The 19,836-nt window shown below is 35.2% G+C and overlaps 1 protein-coding gene across 12 annotated transcripts in view; it reads left to right on the forward strand.

The window, feature by feature from the left end:
* CCSER2 (coiled-coil serine rich protein 2) overlaps positions 1-19,836 on the forward strand; it is a 189,695-nt gene that overhangs the window by 140,329 nt on the left and 29,530 nt on the right. For 11 of the 12 annotated variants that reach the window (XR_007410184.1, XM_025435088.3, XM_025435092.3 and 8 more), the window contains 2 exons: positions 4,186-4,272; positions 16,405-16,494. Coding sequence is in view for 10 of the 12 variants with exons in the window: in XM_025435088.3 (XP_025290873.1) it covers positions 4,186-4,272; positions 16,405-16,494 (177 nt within the window). In the remaining 2 variants the exon portion in view is untranslated. Of the gene's footprint in view, positions 1-4,185; positions 4,273-16,404; positions 16,495-17,427; positions 17,527-19,836 lie in introns of those variants that run through there. The other variant, XR_003131035.3, reaches the window with a different exon arrangement.

Here is a 19,836-nt window from a genome sequence, read left to right on the forward strand (position 1 = left end):
ATTAGTAGTCACGTCTGGTTTTGTAGTTTTGGTGTTTCAACATGTTATCTTACCTGTTCTTGCAAATTTCTTCCTGTCTCTGTGCTTTCTTCCATCCTATTGTGAGTATAGTATTCTAAATCAGCAAATCTGCAGTAGGACAGGTCTTTTTTTAAAAAAAAAAAAAACAAACTTTTACATATATAGTGGTTGAGAACCATTGACTTAGGTGATCTCTGATCATCTCTCAATTTTAAGGTTTGTGACTGACATTTTCAAAGTAAAGTGGACTTTTTCTGCATTCTTTTGGGAAAAATTTTGCATATAAAGAAATAATTTTTAAAGAAAAAAATTTAATTCCAACTTTTTTACACAACTAGTGTCAATTTTTTTCTGTGTTCCTTTTAGTTTGTCTATATATTTAATGTTACGTGGTAGACATATCATTACATGATATTTATTTATTTTTCCTTCCAAGTCATTCCTAGTTTTCCTTTTCGAAGGTGAGATGCTGTAGCTGATTCTGCTCCAGTATACTAGACTCTCTTGCATGTCAAATTCCCAGTTATGTCCCCTTCTTGTCCAAGAGGGTTTAGCAGTGTAGTTTTAAATGATACAAATATGGTGACTTGTGTCATTGGAAATTTAGGGTCTAAAATCTCTACTGGACCTGCCATGTCTCTAATCTTTTTTATCTCAGGACAGCTCCCTCTCCCATTCCCCCTGATGAGCTAGTCTCAATATTGACCACTCTCTTCAAGCCTCATTATCGGCCACTCTTCTCCATTTCTGCAGGTGGCCTTGTGTTCATCAAGCAAGATCTGGTACATGCCTTCCTGCCCTCTGACTTACCTGTATCTGTTATCATTCTCATTCACTTTGCTCCAGTTACAGGGCAAAAATAGCCACTATATACTATAGAAGACCATTCTTTGTTAGGTTCTTGGCTATCTTCTGCTGCTATTAAGGACCTAACTACCTCCTCTTCTCTCATCTCTCTTCATTGTGCTTTCTCTACTTTCTCTTTATCCTCAGTTTATAAATTTCTGTATTTTATCTATCATAAACCAAATAAACCTTCCTTGACTCTCCTTAAACCTTTTTCCAGTTAACCTGGAAACCTGGAAAAATGAAAGCAGCTACTGGTTTTAATGCTATAGACATTTGGGGTGACTGTTGTCTTAAAAGCTTTATCCTTGATTTTTATGTCATTCTCTCTAAAACTCCTTATATTCCTCAACATTTTCCCATTTTCCCTTTTCTTTCTAGGTTCCTTCTCTTCTTTAGGATATAGATTTATATCTTTTATCTGGTTCTTTTTGAACTTTTTACTGTCATGATTTCCATATATGACATATCTTTTGATAACATAAAATTTCTTCTTCATACTTAGTAATCCAGTTGCCCTGTGGACATTTCCACTGTGTCCCACCCACAGGTATCTCTAATAGTATATCTAAAACTCACAGATATTCCTCTTTGGATATATTTCTCTTCTTTTATTCTCTCTCTCTTTCTTTCTTTTTTTTTTTTTTTTTTCAGTGACACAACTAATCACCATATCACCCTAGAAATAGAGGTAGGAAGCTAGAAATATATGTCTTACTCTTGACTGCCCCTTGTACTTTTTGTTTCACATGAAGAGAATCACCAAAATCTCCTAATTTTGATTCCTGCTCTTCTTCCTTCTTCTCCCTATTATCACTCTATCGGGTCAGGCTCCTTTTGTCATCTGGAGTATTACATCTTGGTAACAAGTTCCCTAGCCTAATTGTGTTGTCGCTGTCAAGTTTATCCTCCGAACAGCTGTCAAATTCATCTCCAATGCACTGGCACTCCCCTGGCTTATTAGGCCATGCTTGGTATTCATGGCTGTCTATGATTGGGCCCTTGCCTAATTTACTGATCACATTAGTACCTGTTGTTCACTACAGCCTTTGTGCAGCGACATCACTGCTTGTAATTCTCCAAATATGGTATGCTAGGCTTGCCTTCGTCTCTGTATTGTTGTATAATACAGAGGACTGTATAATCTCTGTATTGTAATACAACAATACAGAGTATCTCTGTATCTGAGAATCTCTTACTCTAAAATCCAAAGCCTGATACACTTCTGTGTCTTTGGAACTCATTCTCATCCTTTAAGGCTTCCCTGGAGTTACCCATTTCCTGATATGTTCTCCTTTGCCCATCATTATGTGTAAAATCCTTAGAGCAGTGCCTATACTCTATACATGTTGGCTCTTAATATGTTATCACATTGTATTTCGATTTTATTTTCAAGTCTATTTCTGCCAACACTGGCAGAACCTAGTAGTGCCTGAATGATGGCTATGTTGTATTTCAGTAGCCCCCCCCCCTTTGAGACAATTGTGAATTTGTAAACTTTTAGATAATACCTTGTCATAGGTTTTTCCATACTTAGGATTGTTTCTTTGTGTGAGATAATTGAATCAGAATGCAAGCATTTTTATGACTCTTCTGTGTATAGCCATGTGTTTCCCAGAAAGGCTAGTTTTGATGTCTGATAATGTACCATTCTTTTCCTGCAATTTTGTTAATCACATTGAGTATTTCTCCCCCCAACTTAATACCCATAAAATAATACCTTAATTCTTGAATTTGTATTTCTTCAACAAGTCAGATACAACATTTTGCTAATTATCTGTATATTGGTGAGTACTGGTTTATTAGTCTTGGGGCCTAGAAAATGATCCTTTTATGTTTGAACAGGCTCTTCATATACTTGAGTATAAATCCTTTATCATATAGGTTTTCACCAGCTTTTAGCTTTAACATTAATTGTATGGATGCTTTAAAATTTTATATAATCAAATATACTTCTTATATCTTAATAGCTTTGTTTGTCACATAGCTTAAAAGTGTATCCTTCATAATCTGCAGTCTGTCTCTTTTTTTGGTCTTGATTTATAATTAAAAAAAGTTAAACTCTTTGAATTGGAATGGAAATCATTTTTTACTTATAATAAACAGTCTTGCTCCAGTTGACAGTATATACATAACAGCATTACAAAAATATTTTCTTCCCCATTGTTTGTGATACTTATGTGATATGTTAAAGCCTTTGTGAAATGTCTCTTTCTGATCTCATTAAAGAGACTGAGATTTTGTGTTTGTTCCCAATGTATTTGCTAGAGTTGACATCCTTTGCTCAGTAACAACATATTATAATTATTTGCTTACATATTTTTCTCTCTGGAAATATATATCATTCACATATATATCCTAATTTCCTTGCTGGTGTTATTTCCTCAGTATATATTTCTGGATAATCGAATAGTAGTAAGTACAATGAACTAACTATAAGGTAATGATACTTTACACCTGGAAATGTAACCAGATTCCAGCTTAACTTGATAGTAGGTTTCCATTTAATACTATTAGGAATTTCTTATAAACTAAATTGACAGGGTATTTTGTCTTTGAGTAAGGCAGTTTTCAGGAAAGTAGCTCATGGAAAAAGAATCTCGCTATTACCCTGTTTATCCTTTTGCTGATTACTGAGCCAGCTGTGAAATGGCTCTTTGCCTTTAATTATGCTGTTCCTTCTGTTTGTTGTGCCCTGCATTGTTTTTGATAGGCAACTCTCATACATCCCTTTTAAATTTATCTGAAGTTACTGTTTTGTCTGTAATATATTTTACTATATGGCCTATGTCCCAGTGTCCTTATCTGTAAAAGGGGGATATAATACTATCTACCTCAGGGTCTCAGGTTTGTACTCAGGATCAAATGCTTAGATATTTAAAAGTACCTGATAAGTACTTAATGAATGTTAGCTGTATTGCTACTGTTACTCATTTTTTACATTTTTGAACTCTATTACACTATGAATTCTTTTTTAAAGATTTTATTTATTTATTTATTTGAGAGAGAGACAGAGTATGAATGGGGTGAGAGGCAAAGGAAGAGGGACAAGCAGACTCCCTGCTGAGCATGGAGCCCCACAAAGAGCTGGATTCCAGGACCCTGAGATCATGACCTGAGCCGAAGTCAGACGCTTAACCAACTGAGCTACCCAGGCTCCCCTACACTATGAATTCTTAGAAGACCAAAATGGGTTTTTGTTTGTTTGTGTATAGGTGAATTGCTGGCATATTTAAGAAAAATTTTCCTCTTCACAAACCATCCATTATTCACTCTTCATCATTGATTTAATGCTTATTAATTTTTTAAATATTTCAGAATGAAGATTTATTAAACGAAGTAAAACAACTTAAAGAGGAAATAAAGAAAAAAGATGAAAAAATCCAACTATTAGAACATCAGCTTGTAAGTATTATAGTGTAGTACATAAAAGTAGAGGCTTTTCAAACTGCACCATACATGTGTTTTTTTTTTTTTTTAAGGTCTAGCCAGAATTGAAATTTGACTTTATTTTTGCCTTTCAAAGTTGCACTATTGTATTATATTTAGATTATATGAACTCTGAAAGTATGTGATTTACTTCAATCTAAATACTAAGTATCAAGTGTAAAGAAAGTCTTCATCAAACAACCATTTTCAGTAGCCTTCATTTGGAGATTTTGAAATTCACCAGCTTATATTCATGTTATTGATGAAGGCCTGTCTTCCTTCATATATGTTTAAAGAAATGAACTGGTGAATTGAGAACAGGGCGTTTATTCTCTCTGAGAGCAGAAACTAAACTGGATAGTAGGCTTAGATTTCTGTCAGTAAGACTGTCAGAGTGAGTGGTATTCTAAGAAAATACTTCCTCCCCTTGGATATATTGCAGGATCTCTCAGAGTCATGTTTGGATCTTTGTAATTTTATAATTGTTACAATTTCAAGTGTCAGTCTCCTATAAAAAGAATATGTCGGGATCCCTGGGTGGCCCAGCGGTTTAGCGCCTGCCTTTGGCCCAGGGCGCGATCCTGGAAATCCGGGATCGAATCCCACGTCGGGCTCCCGGTGCATGGAGCCTGCTTCTCCCTCTGCCTGTGTCTCTGCCTCTCTCTCTCTCTTTCTGTCTCTGTGACTATCAGAAATAAATAAAAATAAGAAAAATAAAAATAAAAAAAAGAATATGTGCAGCAGTTTGAACTTAATTATAATTTAGTTCGTAAAATCTGAAAGGCCAGGATAATAACGTTATGGCATAAAAATGACAACAGGCCAAGGAAAATCTTTGTTGCAAGTCAAAAGCATGTTTTGGTATAACAATGGAATTCAGCAATATGAAATATTAATCTCACTTAGAATATAAAGGTTATTATGAACTCTGAGCCACTGAGGTCAGATTACAGAAATCAGGCTGATGAATAAATAATGACAGATGAATCAGATGTTATGTTTTAAGTATATGAAGAAAACTTACAAATCTGAGAAACGAATGAATGAATATTGCAAATTGAGGGCCTACCAAATATAAAATTAAGAAGGAAAATAATAAGACCTAACACTTGTATTTTAAAACTAAAATAGGAACCTAGCTAGTTTTTAAGGAGAAGAAAAAAGCATCAGGAAATTAAGTAAGCTTCAGATTTTGCAAAAATGTATTACAGAGCACAAGAATTGTGTCTAGTACACTTCAGAAAAAGGTTATGCCCTTACATTTTATATCTAAACATATTTTTATTCATATACCAAGGTAAAATTTCAGACCTTTACTGTCTTGAAAACTATGCCATTCAGTTATCTTTGTAAAATTGCTTAATAATGCATTCCAAATACCTGAGGGAGGAACTTAAAAATAACTCAAGAATTGGGAGGTAAAGATTAAAATGCGTGGCTCAGTTGGTTGGGTGTCGGCCTTCACCTCAGATCATGATCCCAGGGCCCTGGTATTGAGTCCCACATTGGGCTCCCTGCTGGGGGTAGGGGGAAGCCTGCTTCTCTCTCTCCCTCTGTCTGCCACTCCCCCTGCTTGTGCTCACTCACTCTCTTTCTGTCAAATAAATAAATAAAATCTTTAAAAAATAAATAAATAAATAAAGGAAGCCATTTTCAGGTAGGATAGATGGGCTAAACTTCCCAACCAGTAATGGGAGAAAACTTTTTGCTCCTTATTTTATCTTATGTAATTATATATCATTTGAATGTTGGACTTTTTTGAATTTATACATTTTATTTTCTGAAATGAAAAGTTTTTTTTTAAATTTTTAATTCCTGTTAAATTCTTGAAAATGTTTAAGTAAAATTCAGGTTTGAGGAAGGAAATATGGAAAATCCTGAAGAAGTCAGAAGTACTGAAGTTTTTATCTTCTACAAATGGATTTTTAAAATTATTTTTATATACTTAAATAAATTATAAAATGTTTATGAAATGCTTTTAAGATAACTGTTAGGTTAGAATAATGAATCTTGCAAAAGATATTTAAAAAGACATAAAAAGTAGGAAAATACCAAGGATATCTAAAAACAGCAAAACCAAGGTGACAGATTAGATCAAATTTAAGAAATATAACAGTAAATGAAAATGGTCTTATCTCCCACAGTTTCATTGAGGATTTAATGCAAAATCCAGTAATTTTCTTTGTATATAAAGGAAATTTTAGATCACGTAAAATGGTATAATGCTGAACATAAAAAGGTTGAGTGAGACAGAATGAAATTATTCTCATCAAAATGCTGGGGTTGCACTAGAAAAACAAATTTAGGTTGGAAAAAAATTATGAAAAGAGCTCACTGTATATTGATATATGATTAATAAGTAATGAAAATTTAAAGCTTTTTATATTAAGTTTTAATAGTATTCTGTTAATATATTTCTTTAGAAAATAAGAACAGTTCATAGCTGAAGTATTACTGTCCTTAACCACTTAATAGTGAATCCTTAATGTCTTCTAATATCCTAACATCTTTAGGTTGCCCTAGTTTCAAAAATATCCTGTGCCTTTGTACATTACATCTGGTTACATCTCTTAAATCTCTTAATTTAGAACTGTTCTTTTTCCTTGTTGTATTGGCTTGTTGAAGAGACTGTACTGACTTGTTGAAGAGACTTACCTTGCAAATAATTTTTATAAAGATTGTAGAAATGTCTAAGAGAATCCTAAAGAAAGAAAACAGAAGAAAAGTTGAAAGCATTACTTCTCAGCAAAAGGTTCTTTGAAATTCTCTGTATTTGCTATATTAAACCTAGAAATTATATTTATTTTAGAAGAGCTCATTACCTATCTTTAGTTTAGTAATGGAACTCTAGGAAGTCACTTGTTCAAATCAAGAGAATTTAGAAAGATATAAACCACTGTAGGTAGAGATCAGTAGCAACATTTTTCACATTATGAAAATTAAAATTGTCTTTCTATTTAAAATACTTTTTCTTTCCTCACATCTCTAAACTATTTTTCTTAATAGCAAAACATCATCATAAATTAGAGGACTTTGTTTTGACTTCAGTATTAATTAGCTGAATAACATTGGCAGTTTCTACCATTTTCCAGTGCTTTTCTTATCAAAAATGTGAAGGTTTTGGATGCTGCGAAGATGGTGGAGTAAGAGGATCCTAAACTTAGCTTATCCCACAGGTGTACCTAGATAACACTCACATCAGTGCAAATAATACAGAAAATGAGCTGATGACAGGTGGAAGAAACTCCATAACTAAAGGTAGAGAGGAAGCCACATTGAAGAGGGTAGGGGGCAGCCCGGGTGGCTCAATGGTTTAGTGCCGCCTTCGGCCCAGGGCATGATCCTAGAGACCCGGGATCAAGTCCTACATCGGGCTCCCTGCATGGAGCCTGTTTCTTCCTTTGCCTGTTTCTCTGCCTCTCTCTCTGTCTTTCCCTCTCTCTGTGTCTCTCATGAATAAATAAATAAAATATTAAAAAAAAAAAGAGGATAGGAAGAGTGGAGATGTGGTGGGGAACAAAAGAGACTGCAGCCATCTGTGGAGAAGAGGGAGGCCCAGGCATGGAGAAGGGAGAGAAACACACTATCACACTGGGATGCCTGCTCAGGGAAGACAAATCCCCATAACATTTGGCTTTGAAAGCAAGAGGGACTGAATTTCATGAGTTCTTACAAGGAGACTTAAAGCCTGGAATTTTAAAAATCCGTGGGCTTGGATCTGAGAGAGCCTGAAGGGTGAGAGGAAGTGGAGTCCCTGCCCTTCAAGAGATAGCATGATGACCCACAGAGATACAGCATAAAAGCAGCAGTTTGAAAAACACAACAAACAAAAGGGAGAGTAGTTTACTCATTTTGGAGCATGTCCTTGAGGGGCAAGGATTGCTGAGGAATTTCTGCAGGAACAGAGGAGATGGCAGTGCCATCTGCCTCCTCCACTCCCCCAGCATAAACACATGGCCACCTGTGTGAACCAGCCAAGTACTGATATTCACTAACTAACTTGCTAACACCAAGCCCTGCCCACCTCCCCATGCTTTGGGATATCCATCCTTCCCAGTCATACTTGTTTCAACCCCCAGTACTGCAGGTCCCCTCCCCCAGAAGACCTATATAAACCTTGCCAACACTGTCTCCTGACCCAGGCATTTTGCAAGGGCCCATTGGCAGTAGGCCCTGTGGAAGCCCATGGTGTTAAAATTGTGCACTGCACCCTAGCCAGGAACCAAGCACTGCCCACAACAGGCAAAGAGAACCTCTGCAGACAAAAGAAAAAGTGAACAGGACACAACACCAGAGCATACACAACACACATAGAAGAAACTCCACCGTGAAATGCCTGGGGAACAAGGAGCACTGCACTGCAGGGCACTCTAGGACCTCTTCTTCATAAGAGCTTTATTTTTCAAGAGCAGGGGACATAGCTAAATTTCCTAACACTTGGAAACAGACACAGGGAGTTAGACAAAATGAGGAGACAGAGAAATATGTCCCAAATGAAAGAAAAGGACAAGACAACAATAAGAGACTTCTAAGGGAAACAGATATAAGTAATATGCCTGATAAAGAATTTAAAGTAATGATGATAAAGATACTCTCTGGACTTGATAAAAGAGTGGAAGACATCAGTGAGATCCTTAACAAAGAGATGAAAAAGAACCACAATCAGAAATAACACAACAAATGAAATAAAAAATACAACTAGATGAAATAAATAGCAGGCATAGAAGAAGCAGAGGAATGAATTAGTGGCCTGGAAGAGATTAATGGAAGGTAATCAATCTGAGCAGGTGAGAGAAAAAAAAAATTATGCAAAATGAGAATAGACTTAGGGAACTCAGAGACTCCATCAAGCATAATATATGGGGATCCCAGGAGAAGAAGAGCGTAAAGGAGGCAGAAAATTTATTTGAAGAGATAGTAGCTGAAAACTTCCCCACTCTGGGGAAGGAAACAGACATCTAGATCCAGGAAGCATGAGGATCCTCCAACAAAATTAATCCAAAGAGGTCCACATCAAGACATATAGTAATTAAAATGGCAAAAAGTAGTGATAAAGAGAAAATTCTAAAAGCATCAAGAAGAAAGAACACAATTGCATTAAAAGAGAAACCCCCTAAGGCTATCAGCAGATTTTTTCAGCAAAACTTCAGGCCAGAAGGGAGTGGCATGATATATTCAAAGTGCTGAAAGGTAAAATCTGCAGCCAAGAGTATTCTATCCAGCAAAGCTATCATTCAGAGTAGAGAGAAGTTTTCAGACAAGCAAAAGCTAATGGAGTTATTGACCACTAAACCAGCCTCACAAAATATGCTAAAGGAGACTCTTTGAGAAGGAAAGACTATAAGTAAGAGTAGAAAAAGTAGGACACATAAAAGCAGTAAAAATAAATGTATCTATAAAAATCAGTCAAGGGATTCGCAAAATAAAAGCATGTTACCTAAATGTAGAGAGAAGAATAAAGAGTTTGTTAAGCGACACATCAACTTAATATAGACTACTATATGCAGAAGATGTTCCATACGAACCTTGATTTGTAACCACAAATCAAGTCCCAGTAATAGATATGAAAAAGTAAAGAGAAAAGAATCTAAGTATCTCACTAAAGAAAGCCTAAAAGAGAGCAAAAAAGAAAAGATCAGAGAAGAACTGTAAAACAAGCAACAAAATGGCAATAAATATATGTGAGTACTTACATTGAATGTAAATGGACTAAATGCTCCAATCAAAAGGCATAGGGTGACAGAATGAGGACAAAAACAAGACTTACCTTTATGCTGCCACAAGAGACACATTTCGGACCAAAGGAAACTGCAGATTGAAAGTTAGGTGATGGAGAAACATTTATCATGCAAATGAGTCTGAAAAGAAAGTAGGGGTAGCAGTACTTATATCAGACAAAATAGACTTAAAAAAACTAGCAAGAGATAAAGGACACTATATAACCATTGAGGGGACAGGCCAACAAGAAGATATAACAATAGTAAATATGTATGCATCCAACATGGGAGCACTCAAATACATAAAATTGTTAATAACAAATATAAAGGAACTAATAATTCAGTAATAGTAGTGGGCTTAAACACCTCATTTACATCAACAAACAGATTATCTAAACAGAATCAACAAACAGTGGCTTTGAATGACACTCTGGGCCAGATAAATTTAACATATGTGATTAGAACATTACATCCTAAAAGCCAGAATGCACATTTTTTTCAAGTGCACATGGTACATCCTCCAGAATGTATTACATATTAGGCCACAAAACAAGTCTCAACAAATTCAGAAAGATCAAAGCCATACCATACATCGTTTCTAACTACAGCACTATGAAACTGGAAGTAAGCCACAAGAAAAGAATCTGGAAAGAGTAAATACATGGAGGTTAAATAACATACTATTAAAGAATGAATGAAAAATTACGTGGAGAGAAATAAAAATTGCTACATTAAGAAGCAAGAAACATCTCGGGACACCTGGGTGGCTCAGTGGTTGAGCATCTGGCTTTGGCTCAGGCATGATTCTGGCATACCAGGATGGAGTCCTGCATTGGGCTCCTTGTGGGGAGCCTGCTTCTCCCTCTGCCTGTCTCTCTGCCTCTCTCGGTGTCTCTCATGAATAAATAAAATCTTAAAAAAAAAAAAAAAAGAGGAATCAAGAAACATCTCAAATAAACAACCTAACCTTACCCCTAAAGGAGCTAGGAAAAAGAACGAACAATACTCATAACCAGCATAAGGAAGGAAATAATAAAGACTAGAGCAAAAATAAATGATACAGAAACTTAAACAGTAGAACAGATCAATGAGATCAGGAGCTGGCTCTTTGAAAAGATCAGCAAAATTGATAAATATCTAATAAGTCTAATAATCAGACTTATTAAGAAAAAGAGGACTCAAAATCACAAATCTAAGAGGAGAAATAACACCCAGCAGAACAGAAATACAAATGATTATAAGAGAATATTTTGAAAACTTTTATGCCAACAAATCAGACAACCTAGAGGAAATGGATAAATTCCTAGAAACGTCATCTTTCTAAACTGAAGCAGGAAGAATAAAAAATTTGAAAAGAGCAATTATCAGCAATGGAATTGAATCAGTAATCAAAAAACTACCAATAAACAAAATCATATAAAGACATCCCAAAAAGAACCATAGGATAAGATCTCTGATGAACATAGATGCAGAATTCCTCAACAAAATACTAGCAGATTGAATCCAACAATACATTAAAGCAATCATTCACCATGATCAAGTGGGATTTATTGCTGGAATGCAAGGATGGTTCAATATTTGCCAGTCAATCAACATGATACATCACCACAATAAGACAAAAGATAAGAACCATATCATTTCAAGAGATGCAGAAAAAGCATTTGGAAAAGTACAACATTGGTCAAGATAAAAAACCTCAAGAAAGTAGGTTTACAGGGAGCATACATCAACATAATAAAGGTCACATATGAAAAATCCATGGCTAACATCATACTCAATGGGGGAAAACTGAGAGCTTTTCCTCTAAGGGCAGGAGCAAGTCAAGGATGTCCAGTCTCACCACTTTTATTCAACATAGTATTGGAAATCCTAGCCACGGCAATCAGCAACAAAAAGAAATAAAAGGCATCCATATTGGTAAGGAAGAAAAACCTTTACTTTTTGCAGATAACGTGATACTTTATGTAGAAAACCAAAAGACTCCACCAAAAAAACTACTAGAATTGACAAATGAATTTAGGAAACTTGCAGGATACAAAATCAGCATACAGGAATCTACTGCATTTCTATGTATTAATAATTAAGCGGCAGAATGAGAAATTAATAAAACAATCCCATTTGCCATTGCACCAAGAATAAAATACCTAGGAATAAACAACCAAAGAGTGAAAGACCTATACTCTGAAAACTATAAAATATTGATGAAAGAAATTGAATATGACACAAAGAATTGGAAGGACATCCCATGCTTATGGATTGGAAGAACAAATATTCTTAAATTGTCTGTATTACCTAAAGCAATATCCAGATTTAATACAGTTGCTATCAAAACACCAACAGCATTTTTTTCACAGAACTAAAATAAGGAATCCTAAAATTTGTGTGGAACCACAAAAGACCCCAAATAGCCAAAACAATCTTGAAAAACAAAACTTGTGGTATTTGAGATGTCAGGTTATATTACAAAGCTGTAGTAATCAAAACAGCATGGCCCTGGTATAAAAATAGACACATAGGTCAGTGGAACAGAATAGAAAACTCAGAAATAAACCTGCAATTATAAAAAAATAATAATAAAAATAAATAAAAATTAAAAAAAACCCTGCAATTATATGGTCAATTAATATGCAAAGGAAGCAGAAATATGCAATGGGAAAGATTGTCTCTCTTCATCAAATGGTATTGGGAGAACTGAAAGGGCTACATGCAAAAGAAGGAAACTGGACAACTTTCTTCCACTGTACATAAAATAAACTAAAAATGGATTAAAGACCAAGGCACCTGGGTGGCTCAGTTGGTTAAGCATTTGCCTTCAGCTCAGGTCATGATCTCAGGGTCCTGGGGTCAAGCACCACATCGGGCTCCCTGCTCAGTGGGAAGTATGCTTCACCCTCCCCTCACTTATGCTCTCTCTTCCTCTCTCTCAAATGAGTAAATAAAGTCTTTTAGAAAATGGATTAAAGACCATAAATGTGAGACCTAAAACCATAAAAAGCCTAGAAGAGAGCACAGGCAGTAATTTCTCTGACATTGGTCATAGTAACATTCTTCTGAGGCAAGGGAAACAAAAGCAAAAATAAACTATTGGGATTACATCAAAATCAAAAGCTTCTGCATGGCAAAGGAAACAACCTACAAAACTAAATGACAGCCTACTGCAAGGGAGAAGATATTTGTGTGTGACATGTTCAAGAAAGGATCAGTATCCAAAATATACAAAGAACTTAAACACCAACACCAAAAAGACAATCCAATTTAAGAATGCACAGAAGACATGAATAAGCATTCCTCCAGTGAAGACCTACAGATGGCCAACAGACACATGAAATAATGCTCAGTATCATTTATCATCAGGGATAATCAAAGTCACAGTGAGATACCACCTCACACCTGTCAGAAGGGCTAACGTAAGAAAACTCAACAATAAGTGTTGGTGAGGATGTGGAGAAAAAGGAACCCCTGTACACTGTTGATGGGAATGCAAACCGGTGCAGCCACAGTGGAAGACAATATGGAAGTTCCTGAAAAACTTAAAAATATAATTACCATACAATCCAGTAATTACACTACTGAATATTTACTCAAAGAATACAATAATTTGAAGGGATATACGCACCCCTATGTTTGTTTCAGCATTATTTACAATAACCAAACTATAGAAGTAGCCCAAGTGTCCATCAAAAGATGAGGGGATAAAGAAAATATGGTTTATGTATATGCAAGAGTGTGTATGTGTGTATGTGTATACACATAAATATGTATTCCATTAAGCACACACGTATATGTATATGTATTAGAATATCATTCAGCCATAAAAAAGAATGAAATCTTGCCATTTGCAACAACATGGGTAGAGGTAGAGAGTATAATGCTAAATGAAACAAACCAGTTAGAAAAAGACAGATACCATAGGATTTCATTCATGTGTGGAATTTAAGAAAAAAACAAATAATAATGGGGGGAGGGGAAACAAACTGTTGAGAACAAACAGATGGTTACCAAAGGGGAGGTGGATGGGGAGGGTGAAATAGGTGAAGGGAATTAGGAGTGTGTTTGTCTTGTTGAACACAGTAATGTATGGAATTGGTGGATCATTATGTTATACATCTCAAACTCATTTATCACTGTATGTTAACCACACTGGAATTTAAGAAATAAAAAGGAAAAATGTGAAGGATTTTCTCAGTGATTTCAAAGTCCTTTTCTAGTTCTAGCTTTCTATGAATTTTACCTTTTTTTTTTTGAATAAAAGCACTCACCCCTAGCCTGTGTGTGCATGCAGACTTTCAGAAAAGCGACCATATAAAGTGTTGAATTCATATTTTGTGTGAAATGTGCATATATAAAATCAGATTGCAATGCTCCCAGAATTTAACTGGAAAGTATAGAAGCTCAGCTATTTAAACCTTATTTAAAATGCTGAGAGTACCCTTTTATTTTCCCCTCAATATACTACTTAGTAATAGTTAATTTAGATACATTTTCTCATTGAGTCCTTAAAATAATCTGGTGAAGTTACTTGTGTAGACTTTCCTTTATAGAGTCATAGAAAATGGAACTCAGCTTAATTAAACAGGCTAACACATAGACAACAAAAAGGAAATTAATTCTGGAATTACAGTACTCAGGATAGAATACATAATGTGTTTGCATTAAGATAAATGTTTTAGGGCGCCTGGGTGTCTCAGTCGGTTAAGCATCTGCCTTCAGCTCAGGTCATGATCACAGGGTCTTGGGATTGAGTCTGGCATGAGGCTCCCTGCTTAGCTGGGAGTCTGCTCCTCCCTCTCCCCTTCTACCCTGCTTGTGATCTCTCTCTTTCTTTCTCTCTCTCTCTCAAAATCTTAAAACAAAAAAAGAGGTAAATGTTTTATCTTTACATACCTCCCATATATATTAAAAGTTATATCCTATTACAGTGAATTCTAGGAGACTTTTTTTTTTTAAGATTTTGAGAGAGAGAGAAAATGAACAGGGCAAGGGGCAGAGGGAGAGAGAGAATCTCAAGCAGATTCTGTGCTGAGCACAGAGCCAGAGTGAGATTCCATCTCAGGACCCTGAGATCATGATGTGAACCAAAACCAAGAGTCGGATGCTGAACCACCTGAGCCACCTGGGTGCCCCCATGAGACAGACTTTTCAGTTGTCTGCTTCTTTAGTGAATTCTGTTTCAGTGACTATCCCATTTCTTAGGAATGGGAAATATGTACTATAAGGAATGGAAAAATGTCTATACTACAGAGCTGTTTTTAATTAGATCTTTTATATATGGAAAAGGGAACAATCTGATTAAAATTAAGAAAAATTCTGAATTTTGGTAAATATTTTTAAACTAGACACATAGTTTTAATTTGATGCAGTAATCAAGAATTTGCTATGTGATGGGACGCCTGGGTGGCTCAGCGGTTGAGCGTCTGCCTTCAGCCCAGGGCATGATCTTAGAGTCCTGGGATCGAGTCCCGCATCAGGCTCCCTGCATGGAGCCTGCTTCTCCCTCTGCCTGTGTCTCTGCCTCTCTCTGTGTTTCATGAATAAATAAATAAAATCTTAAAAAAAGAAAAAAAAGAATTTGCTATGTGGGTTTTCCTACAAGAGAGTAAGTATGTTTACCTCCAGTGAGGTTGTTTAATACATAATATGGTTATAGTCTAACTTCATACTAGGGAGAAATTCTCATTATCATTGTTTTCATTCTTTCTTAAAAATTTGATATTTGAGAGACCAAAGTTCACACAATTAGGTACATTGCTTTGTGTTGTATAAATGACTAAATGAGTATGCTTTGAGTGAAACCATATGTAGAGGATTCATTTGTGAACTGAAATGGTCAGATGGATCTTATCAAAAGGCAGTGGTCCTTCAAATTCTTTAGTGCAGTAAGGTTAACACATTATTAAGGAGGCTTAAAAGCACTGCACATATAAATAGACAACCTAACTTGTGGACTGGTCGTATTTAATATCCAGTTTATTGCCATCAAAAATAAACTTAAGAAACTGTGGTGTAGTGTCTATTGTACCATTATAGTTTAGAGAAATACATTATATTTTGCAATTGTATTCTTTATAAACTGTATGTTGATATATATGTTTTACATTCATATACATAGTATTGTATATATTTATATACATAGGATCATAAATAATGCGTTTATGGACAATGAAGAGATTCCCAAAGTTCTTACTGTTCAAAATTTTAGCTTTACTGACTGACTCTAGAACCCAATCTCTGAATCAAATGGGAAACTACTGAATAGACCTGGCTGTTTGCCCTGTTTCTGTGGTGGTGGTCTTGTACCCTTTTGTACCCTTTATGAAAGCCTCTGATTACTTTGTATGTAAATATGTGTATATGAAATTACACCGGTGTCAACATTTGTGATTTTATTCAGGCAACCCGGTGTAACTGCCACCAGAAATCTAAAGAGGAAAAGTGCACATATGCTGATAAATATACTCAAACACCCTGGAGAAGAATTCCCGTAAGTAACATATGTCCTTAACCTCTTCGCATGTCATTTACTCTTTCAATGTTTATTTCACTCTTTTTCCTCTAACCTAATAATTTTGAATCTGCCATGACTGTAATTTTTTCTAGGTAAGTTGATTTTTCTTGTGTTTTAGGTGTTTATGTGCTTTCTAAAGCTTCTCTTGTTTGTCTTATATAAATGAATGTGCATTTAATAGCTTTTCTGTTCTGCACACTGTAGCCCATTTTGAGTGTCTAGTCTCTCATTGCATGTATTTATGAGAGTAGTATTTCCCCATGCCCTAAAAGAAACAGAAATCCACAGAATGCAGTCTTCCCTTTTTAGCAGCATGACTCTGGAAATACGTGATGTAGCTTATTCTTTTGTTGTTGTTGAAACCTTTCAAATATATTCTATTACAATTACTCAAGTATAAAGGCATTAAGATATAGATAGTAAAGGTTATGTTTAAGGCATGATTTGGGAATGATTTCTTCTAAACAGTAGAAAGTAACCATGCTTTCTTATTTTTTGAAATATATTTAGTCTAAAATACACTGACCATAATTTAACCTGAGTTCTGAAACTTAGTTCAGGGTGTTCCTGAGCCAGAGAATCATCACATGGCCATCCAGTCATCATAATCCTGTTGTTGGGTGCCAACTAATAGACATTATTTGTTAAGAAAATGCCTAATAAGCCACTTTTGACTCTTCTTTTGCCTTATTTTAGCAGTAGAATCCTAGTAACATAAATGAACAGGGAACCATAATGGTTAATGTAATCAGCAATCCAATTTTTTAAAACCTAACTATAGGCTTTAAAGTTTATTACTTTTTTTTTTCATTTTCATCTAATAAGTAATTTTTTGTGTGTGCTCTAAGGTAAAATGCTAATAATTAATTTATTAATTATTAATTAATTATTAATTAATTTATTCAACAGAAGTTTGTAAGCTCCAATCTCAGTGACTAGGCTCTTGAAGTAGAAGTAGGAATTGGGGAAGAAAATACACAGTCCAATAAGGATTCCTTCTACTAGCAGGTACTTATCAAAGGAACTGGTGATGTGATACAATTAAAGTGAAGTGAGTTCTGTTAGGTTCAAAAGATGAGGAAGGTCTAGTTGGAAGAATCAAGGAGCTTGTTGAAGAAGGTAAAGGTTGTGATTGAATTCTAGAAAGTGAAATATACCGGTAGACAGAGATGATGTAATATTTCTTTAAAGGAGGTGGAAACTTACTGGTTTGAGGAAATTGCAAAATAAGACTACCTTTTGCTTCTAGATAGGAGTTTGGGCCTCCCCCATTTCTCCAGTTTCCTCACAGATATTTGTGCCTTCTGATACTAAGTAGGTTGGTGATTTCTTTAAGTGTGAGAAGTTCCATTTTCCCATCCTCATGGGTGTTTTTATACCATCTCTGGCTTCTTCGATCTTATTGTTCTGAAAACTGGATATTAATCAGACAAAGGTAAATGGTGGGAAACAACCCCAAGACATTGCTTAGTTTACTATAATTTTGGGTGAAATGAAGGTCCGTTTTTCAGTCCAACACTCCTAACAAACCAGACTTTAGGCTTCCTTGCCATCTTCTACTTTAGAAATCACCTAGCTTAGGACTTTTGTTTTATACTTATCTAAGCTAACAAAAGGCAAGGAGATTAAGTGGGATATTAAAGTTTCATAATCAATCAGTGACTGAGATAATACTGTAGCTTCAGGCTGTTCACTGCTAGTTCAAGGTTCCTTCCCACAAAGGTACACTGAGGAGCCTTGAAGGATTGAGAGAGGTTTTGCGATTGAAATGGGAGAAATATTCTTGACAAAAGGAAGTACAAGTAAAGGTGATGATGAGGTAGAAAGATACATTTAGGCAATAGTAAGTACATGATTTCAACTGCAGCACAGTTGTATGTTTAGGGAAGTAGTTGAAGTTGGTATTAAAGCCCATTTGAAAGATAGAATTAAAAATTTTATCCAGGAATTACTGAAAAAGTAATTTTACTGAGTTGTATTTAGGTAAAGAGGTAGTTACATATATTTATTTACTTAGTTAATGTAATATAATACATGATACTAAGACAATTATTAACTATTAACATTAAATATTGAGTTTATTTTTAAAGTTGATTTTTATGTTTTTGGCACTTAAGATTCATTTGAAATAAAATTATTGTATCTTAGAAATCATTTTACAATAATAAAGATTTTCTTTTCTCTTCTAAAAAGTTATACTTGACTCTACATGTTCTTTTTTTAGCAGGAACTCAACATATTTAAAAAAGATATTGATGTTGGGTAGTGCAGTTGGGATTCTTCTTTGGCAACGAGTCTGTTAGGTAGTGATTTAGAGAATCAAAACATGTTGAATTTCAAAATCCCCAAGTTTAGCGTAGGCAACATTTTTTTTGATCTGGCTCATAAGAGTTTGGGAAGATTGAAAGTTATAGTCTGAGCCCTTGTTCTTTACCATTCCCTAAATATATTGAGAAATTTAAATGACACTCTCTGAGTTAGTTGAGGATCTGAAGTAAAATCTAAATCAGGTTTATGAGGCATATGTAAGCATGTCCTCAGAACATTTCCTGGCATCCGCGGAAGAAATCTGTTTGTAGTAGAAAGCATTGAAAGATGGTGGAGAAAAGAGAGATACCATCTATAATACTTGTTGGCAGCCATTTAGGAGGTGGAAAGAAACATGAAAAAAAAATAGACATTTTTGGAAGAAATGAAGGAAAATAAAGGAAGTGGATTTCAGATTTAGGGAGGGAAAGAAAGAGGGAAAAGAGATAAGAATGGGCTATAGGAAATTATGGTACCGTCGGAAGAGAATGGAGAAGTCTTACTTCTGGTGAAATATTCTCATCTGAGGGACAGAGTACCTGATAAAGTGGCGAGATGGGTAACCTGCAAAGAACAGCAGTGTGGAGCGTATCTAATCATTCACACAAAAGTAGTTGAAGTAAGACTAAGAATACTAGGAAGATGGTGATTATGTGAGAAAAGATGGCGCTTATGTGAAAAGATTCATTTAAAATGTTTTAGATGTATTTCCAGTATTGTTTCAAAACATTTAACATCAGTGTTTGAAGATTGCACATTAAGTAAATTCTAAATTTTCACAATATATACATTTAAAGCATTTGTTTAAACATCTTACCGAACTAGAGCAGCCAAAATACCAGAAAACCTTTCTAGACTCACACTATCAACCTTCTTATTATTTATCCCCTTGAATCTCCAAGAAGGGATTATAAGATGGACCCAAGGATCCACCTGACCTTCACATAATGGCTCACATGGATTACTCTTAAAATTGAGTGTAGAAAGAAATGCTGTTATATCAGTATCAGT

Source organism: Canis lupus, chromosome 4 (genome assembly GCF_003254725.2).
Source record: "Canis lupus dingo isolate Sandy chromosome 4, ASM325472v2, whole genome shotgun sequence".
NCBI lineage: Eukaryota > Metazoa > Chordata > Mammalia > Carnivora > Canidae > Canis > Canis lupus.